This window comes from Orycteropus afer, unplaced genomic scaffold (genome assembly GCF_000298275.1).
Source record: "Orycteropus afer afer isolate SDZICR_OR568_19922 unplaced genomic scaffold, OryAfe1.0 scaffold00354, whole genome shotgun sequence".
Lineage (NCBI taxonomy): Eukaryota > Metazoa > Chordata > Mammalia > Tubulidentata > Orycteropodidae > Orycteropus > Orycteropus afer.
Window position 1 is genome coordinate 116,540 of NW_006921941.1, and position 11,666 is coordinate 128,205.

The following is an 11,666-nucleotide window of genomic DNA, read 5'->3' on the forward strand; positions in this document are numbered from 1 at the left end:
ACAGGATACCAGCTAAGATGCTTCAACAAATGAAAGTACTGCTGAAAGCACATATTTATTTAAGTCAAGAAATTTGGAAGACAGCCACCTGGCCAAGCAACTGGAAGAGATCCATACCTGTGCCCATTCCAAAGAAAGGTGATCAAATGGAATGTGGAAATCATTATACAACATCATTAATAACACATACTAGTAAAATTATGCTGAAAATAATTCAAAAGTTACTGCAGCCATACATCAACAGAGAACTGCCAGAAGTTCAAGTTAGACTCAGAAAAGGATGTGTCACAAGGGATATCATTCCTGTTATCAAATGGATTCTAGCCAAAAGCAAAGAATACTAGAAAGATGTTTATCTGTGTTTCATCAACTATGTAAAGCATTCAATTCTGTAGACCATAACAAATTATGGATAAAATTATAAAGAATGGAAATTTCAGAACACTTAATTGTGCTCTTGCAGAATCTGTACATGGATCAAGAGGCAGTCCTTCAAACAAAACAAGGTTATACTGCATGGCTCAAAATTGGAAAAGGTGTGCCATCAAGATTGTATTCTTTCACCTTACTTAGTCTGTATGCTGAACAAATATTCCAAGAAACCAGATTATATAAAGTAGAATGGAGCATAAGGATTAGAGGAAGCCTCATTAACAAATTGTGATATACAGATGATGCAACCTTCCTTGCTGAAAATGAAGATTACCTGAAGCATGTACTGATAAAGGTTATAGACTACAGCCTTGTATGTGGATTATGCTTGAACATGAAGATAACAAATATCCTTACAAGTAGTCCAGTAAGTAACATCATGATAAAGATAAAGAAACTGAAGTTGTCAATGATCTTTTACTACTTGGATCAACAATTAATCCCCATAGAAACAAAAGTCTAGAAATCAAATGAACATATTGCATTGGGAAAATCTCTTTAATGTCTTAGAAAGCAAATATGTCAATTTGATGACTAAGATACACTGATCCAACCATGATCTTCTCAATTACCTTATATGCATGCAAAACTTGGTTCACAAAAAGACTGAAGAACTGTGGTGTTGGTGTTTGAACTGTGGTGTTGGCAAAGAGTACTGAAGCTAGTGTGGATTGCCAAAAGAACAAAGAAACTGGTCTTAGAAAATATACAACCAGAATGTTCCTCAGAAGTTAGGGTGGCAAGACTTCAACTTTTGTCCTTTGGACACATCATCAGGAAAGACCAATTGCTAGAAAAGGTCATCATGTTTGGTACAGTAGAAGGCCAAAGAAAACAAGAGAAACTCTCAATGAGATGTAATGGTAACAATGGACTCAAATATACCAACGATCATAAAGATGGAGCAGGACCACACAATGTTTCATTCTGTTTCACCATGAATCAGGGGCAATTCAATGGTAACCAATACAGACTGACTTCATGTCTATTCAAACTCCACTCACTGCCATCGAGTCAATTCCGACTCATAGCAACCCCTCCTTGGGTTTCCAAGATGGTATTTCTACAGAAGTAGATTGCCCAAACTTCCTTCCAAGGAGTGGCTGGTGTATTTGAACCATCAGTCTTCTGATTAGCAGTAAAACACCTTAGGCATTACGCCACCAGAGCTCCCCTCATGCCTACTAGTCACAAGTATTCCTTAATACTACCAGATAATCACATTATCTAGCACTAATCAATTCTATTTTTCATACTTCCATAGAACTAGTTCACACCTTCTCTCTCCTCCAAACTTAACTCTTGCTTCCTATCCCCACTTTCATTTTCAGACCTTGCTTTCTATGCAACTATTACCATCTGTAAACACATATTCTAATTTGCATCTGTTACCAGAGATCAAAGTCTTACTATGTAAAACTAATCCCTTTAATTGTGTATTATATCCTAAACTCTTTCTCCCACTCAAGAACATCGCTCTAGAGATTTACCCTTTTCTCCTCTATCTCAATTTTTGTTCTCTACTGTATCAATCCCACTAGAAATAACATGTTGTCAATTCTCCCATTAAAAACAAAACAAAAAAGCTTTCTCTTAACCTCAGTTTCCCTGCCAGCTACTATCCCATTTCCTTGTTTCCAAAACTTCCTGGAAAATTTGTCTTATACTTACTATTTCCAAGTCCTCTCTTCTCATTCTTTTTCTTTTTATTTTTTTCAATGTAAATAACCTTTTAATTTTAGGATAGTTTTAAATTAAAAAAAAAAAGTTGTAAAGAATTCTCATATATCCCTCACCCAGCTTCCCCTATTATTAATACCTTACATTACCATGCCACATTTGCTACAACAAAGTAACCAATATTGGTACATTACTATTAATTAAAGTCCATACTTTACTTGAATTTCACTGGTTTTTCCCTAATGTTCCTTACCTGTTCCGGGATCCCATCCAAGATACAACATTACATTTAGTTGTCATGCCTCATTAACCTCATCTGGTCTGTGACAATTTCTCAGATTTTCTTTGTTTTTGATGACCTTGACAATTTTGAGGAGTACAGGTCAGATATTTTGTAAAATGTATTTCAATTTAGATTTGCTTAATGTTATTTTCATGGGGTTTTGGGAGGATGCATGCTGCTGTTGTTGTTATGTGCCCTCGAAGACACATGCTATCAACATAATTTATCATTGATTATTTTAATGTTGATCACCTGACCAAATTAGGATTTTCCAGATTTCTTCACTATAAAGTTACTTTTTCCTTACTTCCATACTCTACTCTTTAGAAACAAGTCACTAAGTACGACCCACACTCAGAGGGTGGGAAGTTAAGCTCCATCTCTTTGAGGGGACATATCTATGTAAATGACATGAAATTCTTCTGTACAGGACTTACTCTCCTTTAAGCCTACCCCATCAAGAGTTTCCAACCACCACCCTATTAAAAATGCTCTTGTCAAGGTCCAATTTATTCCAAGTTGCTAAATCTAACAGTAATGCTTAATCTTCATCTGACCTATCAGCAGTATTTGCCATAGTTGCTCATTCTTTCCTTCTTGATATACTTCCTTCACTTGACTTCCAGGACACCATACTCTAGCATTTGCTTATTCTCACTACATCTCTGGTGGCTCCTTCCCAGTGTCCTTTGTTGGTTCTGGTTTTCTCCTAAATTCTTAATATTGGACCGTCAAAGGATTGAGTTCTTCATCTCATTTTTCCTCATCTTTACTCATTTTCTTCATAACATTATCTCTTCATATGGTTTAAAATATTTATATTCTGCCAACTCTCAAATTTTTATCTCTAGGCCAGACCTTTCTCCCAAGTTTCAAATTCATATATATAACTGCTCATTCAACATCTCAAATTTTGGTATGTATAATAAGCATGGCAAAAAATATGTCCAAAATTGAATTCCTAAACTTCCCCCATTCCAAATTTATCTCTACCTAAAGTTTTTGCCACTGCAGGTTATGGAATATATGGTCTTCTAGTTGCTCAGGTCAAAGAATCTTTGAGTTACTCTTGACTCTAAACTCCCTCTTCCTTTCCATTAAATCAGAAGGAAAGCATGGTCCTTGTACACTCACTCAAAATCTATAGCTTGTCACCACTTCAATAACTACCTCCCTAGACCAAAGAATCATCAACTCTTGCTGGATTATTGTCATACCCTCCTAATTGTTTCCCTGTTTCCCTCCATAGTACTATGATCCTTTTGAAACATAACGCAGATCAAGTCACTGAGCAAAATCCTGCAATGGCTCTCTACTTCACTTAGAATAAAAGCCAAAGGCTTTATAATAGCCTACTAGGAACCTCTGGTCCCTCTTTGGTGTGATATCTTACTCCTCTTCTACTAGCTCATCCCACTTGAGTTACTCTAGCTTCTTATTATCTCATGAACTTACCAAGAATTTTCCTACTTTCAGGATTTTGCTTTACTTTTAATGCTAACTCAACTTCAAGGCTTTGGTCTTCCCAATAAGACCAATTTGAACCTTGTTATGGGTTCAACTATGTTCCTCAAAAATATGTTGTAAATCCTAAACCACATACATGTGGAAAGGAGCCCTGCTGACACTGTGGTTAAGTGCTCAGCTGCTAATGAAAGGTTGTTCCATGGGAGAAAAGACCTAGCAATCTGCTCCCATAAATATTAGAGCCTAGGAAACTCTACAGTTCTACTTGGTTCTATATGTTGTTGTTGTTGTTGTTTTGCCGTTGAGTCGGCCCCAACTCATAGCGACCCCTCCTTGGGTTTCCGAGGCAGTATCACTACGGAAGTAGGATTGCCCAACCTTCCTTCCGAGGAGTGGCTGGTGGGTTTGAACCACCAGCCGTCTGGTTAGCAGGCAAGTGTCTTAGCCACTATGCTACCAGAGCTCCCCTATATAGTTGCTATAAATTAGAATTGAGTGGATGGCACAAACAATAACAGATACATGTGCACATAGTCCCATCGGGGAATAGAGTTTTCTTTGTTATGTTAATGAGGCAATATCAGTGTAAGGTGTGTCTTAAACCAATCATTTTTATGGGAGCAGATTAAGGCACAGAAACAAAGAAGCAGGAGTAATACAGATGCCATGTGGAGATGTTAAAGGAATATATATATATATATATATATATATATAAAAGCTAGGACAGCTGAAACAAGGAATTCCCCCTAGAGTGGACTGAGAAAGCCTTAGAGCAGACACCTTGAATTCAGATATCTAATTTCCTGAATTGTGTGAAGGAGCTCTGGTGGTGTAATGTCTAAGGCACTTGACTGCTAACCAGAAGGGTGGCGGTTCAAACCTACCAGCCATTCCTTGGAAGAAGGTTGGGCAATCTACTTCCATAGTTATACCGCTTCAGAAACCCAAAGAGGGGTCGCTATGAGTCAGATCCGACTCAATAGCAGTGAGTTTGGTTTTTAAACTGTGTGAAAATAAATTTCTGTTCTTGTTAAAGCCACCTACTTGTAGTATTTCTCAGCAGCACTGAGGAGCTAAAACAAACCATCACTACACTCCTGATCTCTTTTACCATGGTTCTTTTTCTTCCTTCCAAAAGCATTCACCACTCTCCATGATACTACATAATTGGCTTATTTCTTCTGTTTATAATTTGTTATCTGATTTCCTCAGGAGAATGTAAACAAGGTTATCTTATTATTGTTGTTATTCATGGATTTTTCCTAAGGGGTTGGATCAGTTCCTGGTACATAGTAGGCACTCAATAAACACTGTATAAGTAATAAATTAATGATTTTATCTTGACAAGACAACTTGTTCTAGTCTTTTGACTTCTCCTAATCAAAAAACTTCACCTTTGTACTAGACCTGCCAATCATCATTTGCCTATCCAGATCTCTTTCTTACTAATAATAGACAATGTACATTGAGTGTTTATTATGTAACAGGCACTGTATGAAGCACTTCATTAATTCTTACAACAATCCCATGAGACACATACTATTACTTTTTTCACAGAAAAGCAAAGCAATTTGCCCAAAGACAAAGTTATTAAAAGGAGAGTCAGAATTAGAACCCAGGCAGTTTGGTTTTAGGATACATACTCTTAACTTCTGCTCAACTGCCTTCCCTACATAGAGCAGCCTCTAGTGGAACAGTTGTACCTCCTGACTGAATTAAGGATAATTTGAGGTCTGAAAAACAAGACTTTAAGTTACAATACGTACTAGAACTGAAACACACTGTTCAGTTGGATCAACCTGGGGAAGAAACAAACCATGAGAAAAGCAAGAAAGCCAGTGTGAAGAGAAAAAGAGAAAGATAGAGCACATGGACAGAAAAAGAAGAGACAAGACAGGCATTAGCTATATAGGAACTTTTAAGTACTATGAGAATTGTCAGACTTCCTGATACAGGATTCTGTGAGTTTTTTTGTATATGCTTATAATAATTCCATTGTTTGGGTGGATTTCTGTTCTCTGTCTCAAAATCATTTCTAATAGGACAATTTCCATGTTACTACGGATCTCTTGTAAACTCTCCACCTTTGTTATGATGAAATAATTAAATTAGTATGGAAAGAAGTGCCTTATAGTAAAAGCGAACAGGTTTTGGAATAAACAACCTGGGTTTATGTCTAATTTCCACCATTTTGCTAGCTGTACAACCTTGGGAAATCACCCTGCACTTTAATTATATCTTCTATGAAATGGGAATAATAACCTCAAATATTATTGTACTAAATGAGATGGTGTTTGTGAATGGACTTTGAAGAATATAAACTGTTCCACAAATGTTAGCTATTATGATGATGGTTCCAGATGTGAATTCACTTTAGTTACCTATTATGAAGGATATAATGTCTTCTCTTTGCCAAAGATTAACTGGTTGATGATGAGAAAATCACTGTGTATATACCACATAATAGCCAAATGTATATGCCACTGGTATAGCCAAAATAAATAAATGTGTTTGATGTTACTATCATTCATATGGCAAAGATATGGTTAATGAAAGTAATTTGCCTAAAAAGAGCCAATGATTTAGGAAAAACATTTAATATTCAATGAAATAGTGTCAAGAATTATGATATGGTCTTTACTTGAAAAGCTCTTATCATTATTTAATCTGCACAGTGCTCTTCTAAAGGACAATGGGGCAGAAACTTCAACTACTGAGAAGTTAGGCTTTTGTCTTAAGATGTGACAGTAAGTAAATGGCATAGCCACATTAAACTCGAGTCTTTTGGAGGCTACGCTGTTTCTATCACACTATTCTCCTGCTATGTTGCTTCTTTTAAAATGCTTTTTAAGAGATTGCTAAAGAAATCTCCTTAATGGCATAAGAAGAGTTGTATCAATAGTAATAATGAAGGATAGTTCAAAAAATAACTAACTTGTTATCCAGATGAGATTCAAAAAGGAAGAACAGTATAATCTAACAAAAGGAAGATGATATTCTAATTTTTACTTCAACTTCTTCTTTTTAGGTAGCCTTTCTGATTGTTGTTGTTGTTGTTAAGTGCTGTCAAGTCAGACCCGACTCATAGCAACCCCTCCTTGGGTTTCCAAGGCAGTATCACTACGAAAGTAGATTGCCCCATCTTCCTTCCAAGGAGTGGCTGGTGGGTTTGAACCGCCAGCCTTCTGGTTAGCAGTCAAGTGCCTTAGCCTCTATGCTAAGAAATTAGCCTATTTTCAGATGCACAAATATAATACCTAATATTTCTATACCAGGCAACAGAAGGGAAGCTCTGCAAAATGAGGGAACTGTCATAAGTAATGTCTATGGTCTCTTTCAGTTGAAAAAAAAAAAAAAAAAAGGTTTGTATAAATAAAGTACAATCATGGCCAATGTCTCACCTTATAAACTTTTAAAATCTTATTTCAGAGAAAGAAAATCACTTCCAAATCAGAAGGAGATGCTCATCTGGTTTCCAGCTGTCTTTACCTATAGACTAGTGTCATTAACCATTTGTTGAATTTTACCATAATCCTTGATAATGTATATTCAAAGCATTCATTTTCCCTAGAGCAACTGACTTTCAAACTAACCACCTCTACAGGTGAAACATATGGCTAACAGTCTTTCCCTTTCCCTGTGAATCAATTATCTCTAAGCTCACATATTTGGCACTGTAATTTCCAACAAACAGCAGGCTGAGGCTACCTTGTTGTTCTGGTTACCTACTGCCACTCTGACAAAAATATACCACAAATGGGATGGCCTTAACAAACAGGAGTTTATTCTCTTACAGTTCTGGAAGCTAGAAGTCCGAGTTCAAAGTGCCAGGCTCTAGGGGCTGTGTAAAATCCCCTCGACCTTGGGCTTCAGCTCTGCCTCCTTCTCCCAGCCCACTGAAGCTAGAAGCATCTCTTCACTCAGGCAGCTACTAGCTGCTGAGGCTAACAAGCCCAAGGTTGACAAATAAACTAGCACAGTCCTGATGTTACCAAACCACACAGCAGGCCATTAATTCAAATCCATTGTAAGTCCCACAGTCAGCAGAGCATGGCAGGCTGCTGAACAATGACACAGCTTCATGCAGGGTCCAAGCATGCCATAGGCTGGAGATCATTCCCAAAGCTGCTTCTTATATATGGGAATCAGACCACATACCCAAAGCAGTTACTCAGCTACTTGTGGTAGATCCCACCATGCAGTTGTTTGCCCATCTCGTCATGGGGAATAACTACCACCAGCTACCCAGCCACTCAACCAGGCCCAGCCGACTTGACACACAAACATAACCACCACACTTGTAATCCTTGGTTTCAAGAGAAAGGAAAGTACATACCTTTCTAAATTTTAGGACTATAGGCCAATGGGCCAAACTTCTATGTACCAAGATACTGTTCTCAACTTATATAAAATATCCCTCCTCCCTCTGTGAGGTTGGGAAGCCATCCTAAGAAACTATTTTGCCTTTCTCTCATATTTCCTCAATTTCAAATGCCCAGTCCCTCTGCCAAACAGATTTCATGCTGATAAAGAGTAACTGATAAGAGGTAAATTACAAAACAAAAGCTGAGTCTAGTGATACTAACCAAGGACTCTGAGTGCCAGTATGCCGGCATCAATGATTTATGCATACAAAATGGGGTTTCATAGACTATATTTGAACTCCCATTCATTTGGATAGGAAGCTGATATGGACAATATTCTCCAACTAATTTTTTAATCTTATCAATGTAATACAAATACTTCCAAACAATTCTAGAAAACAATTCTATTGTTTTAGCTAATAAAAACAATTAGAGAGAAAAAAGATGACATTCTAGAAAAAATAACAGATTTTTCAAAGGTGAATGAAGAAAAACAAGCAGTTTCATTTTACCTTTTCACCATTAGGGGCCTATTGGGAAGAGTACAACGGACCATGTAAAAGGCAAAATTAATTTATACACAAAGCCCAGAACTTAGGACATCTGGTAACATACTGCCTTGGCTGCTTCCACTGAGGGAAGCTTTACCTCAGTAAGTCCAATATTCTTCCTTTTAATGACATTCAGCAGAGAGTTGCTCAGTGTCCTGGTCAGTAACAGGTTTGTAGATTTACGAATCATGTCATCAACTTCAGTTGAACTGAAAAAGAAATATCAAGCATCAGTCACACCAGGTAGCAGAATTACTTTGGCAAACACACAGGTACTTCTAGTAATAATAATAAAGAGGAGGAGGAAGAAGAGGAGAACAGCTGCAGCTATAAATAATACTTGCTATGTGCCAGCAACTATTCTAAATACTTTAGTGTATTAAACTCATTTAATCTTCACAATAACCGTATGAAATAGGTTTTATTATTGAAGCAACAAAATAGTAACTTGCTCAAAGTCACACAGTGAGTAAAAAGAAAAGAAAAGAAACTATGACCCAATCAATTTCACTCTAAAGCCCATAGCATTAAACACTATGCTGTGCTGCCTCCCAGAGTAACTAAGAGCTCATCAGCATGATTTCACATCCTGAAACCATTATTTCTCCCATATAGGTAGTCTCTTATTTATGTTGCATTCTAGTTCTGATGAACCACATTTATGACAGCCTTTTTTATTTTTTTGTATATCTTATTGTTAGTAATACATACTACATACAATGTTGTAGTGGGAAATTTGCTGACGCTATCATTCTCAGATATCCACTCACAGATGAGGAAGAGGAAGGAGAGAGGTTATTAAAAGAATTTATAGTGAAAGAATTAGCTGAATTTATGTCTAAATTAAATCAGGCGCTTCACTTGCTTGAAAACATGGACTCAAAGGCTGATCATTTTGCTAAAGTCCACCGGACAATTCAAAAAGCAGTAAGATGTTACCGCAAAATAAATGAAGAAAAAAATAAAGAACTATACACAAAATTCTCATTAATTTTCTGACTAGAAACACCATTCCCATCCAGATGATCCAGAACCTTCCACAAGTGGAGTTATTTCCACATATGCCAACATCATACAAGTCTTTATCTTGGAGTAAATTTCTGTGATGTGAATTTTTGTATGTATGTATGCTTGTATTGGTTCATCTCGACAGCACATAACAACAAACAACAACATGCTTGTATTAAAATATATCTGTAAGTTTAAATATATAGTGTTTCCAACCTCGAAAGACATAAAGATCTGATTTATAAAGATAGTGATAATAAAAAACAAACAAACAAAAAGTATGACATATGGGATTCTGAGGGCTCTCTGATAAGTCAGTTCTGACGTAAGTCGAATACTTTTTTCTTCCTCTCAGTTTTCAATATGAGTGATAATAAAAGGCAATAATAATGAAAACTGAAGGAAAAAAAGAGTATTCAACTTACGTCAGAACTGACTTACCTAAGAGCTCTCGGAATCCTGTCCTATATCTAGGATGACATGTACTTCCAAATTCCTTCACGGATTAATGTTTATAATTTGCCAAATGGTTTCCCTGTAGAAATCTTACACAACTGGCTGATAAAGGTCCTTAAAAATATATCTCAGCTCCCATTCCATTATCTTTCATACAATGTCTATTTAGCTTCTCCTGCCAACATAAATGTTCCAAGCTAGTAGTTTATTGTGAATAAATGTCTTAATGATCCTTACTATCTCAAAAGTGACATAAAAGAGCTGAACAGAAGATTTCAAAGACAGCACGAGAAGACAAAAGTCAATTATTATAATGAAATGTGCAAAATCTGACATTAGAAAACCAAAAGGGAAGAATATGCTTGGCATTTCTCAAGATGAAAGAACTGAAGAAAAAATTTAAACCTTGTTGCAATACTGAAAGATTCTATGGACAAAATATTGTATTGAATGATGCAGGAAACATCAAAAGAAGATGGAAAGAGTACACAGAGTGACTGTACCAAAAAGAACTGGTCGATATTCATCCATTTCAGGAGGTGGCATATGATCAAGAACCAATGATACTGAAGGAAGAAGTCAAAGCTACACTGAAGGAACTGGAAAAAAAAACAAGGCTAAAAGGAAAACTATACACCAATATCTCTCATGAATATAGATGCAAAAATCTTCAACAAAATCCTAGGCAATAGACACCAAGAACATATAAAAAATACATTATAACCAAGTGGGGTTCATAACAGGTATGCAAGGATGATTCAACATTAGAAAAAACAATCAACCACCACATAAATAAAACAAAGGAAAAGAACCACATGATCATATCAATCGATGCAGAAAAAGCATTTGATAAAATCGAACACCCATTCCTGATCAAAACTCTCAGCAAAATAGGAATAGAAGAGACATTCTTCAACATAATAAAGGGCATTTATGCAAAACCAACAGCCAACATTATTCTCAATGGAGAGAGATTGAAACCATTCCCCTTGCAAAAAGGAATCAGACGAGCATACCCTCTGTCACCACTTCTACTCAACATTGTACTGGAAATCCTAGCCAGAGCAATAAGGCAAGAAAAGGAAATCAAAGGCATCCAAATTGGTAAGGAAGAAGTAAAAATATCCCTAGTTATTGATACTAGGATCCTATACATAGAAAACCCAAGAGACTCAGCAAGAAAATTACTGGAACTAACTGAGAGATTTAGCACAGTTGCAGGATACAAGATCAACATATAAAATTCAGTTGGATTCCTCTACACCAGCAAATGAATACCATTTACAACAACTACCAAAAAAATAAAATACTTGGGAATAAATCTTACCAGGGACACAAAAGACCTCTACAAAGAAAACTATAAAAGACTACTTCAAGAAACCATAAGAGATCTACATAAATGGAAGAACATCCCATGCTCATGGA

At 36.4% G+C, this 11,666-nt stretch overlaps 1 protein-coding gene across 1 annotated transcript in view; it reads right to left on the reverse strand.

Annotated features, from left to right (window-relative positions):
- Positions 1 to 11,666, reverse strand: part of LOC103207119 (exocyst complex component 6B) — a gene marked incomplete at its 3' end in the record, with an annotated part of 605,128 nt that overhangs the window by 20,440 nt on the left and 573,022 nt on the right. Inside the window, exon 16 of the mRNA XM_007952665.2 lies at positions 8,875 to 8,986. Coding sequence (XP_007950856.2) covers positions 8,875 to 8,986 — 112 coding nt within the window. The remainder of the gene's footprint in view (positions 1 to 8,874; positions 8,987 to 11,666) is intronic.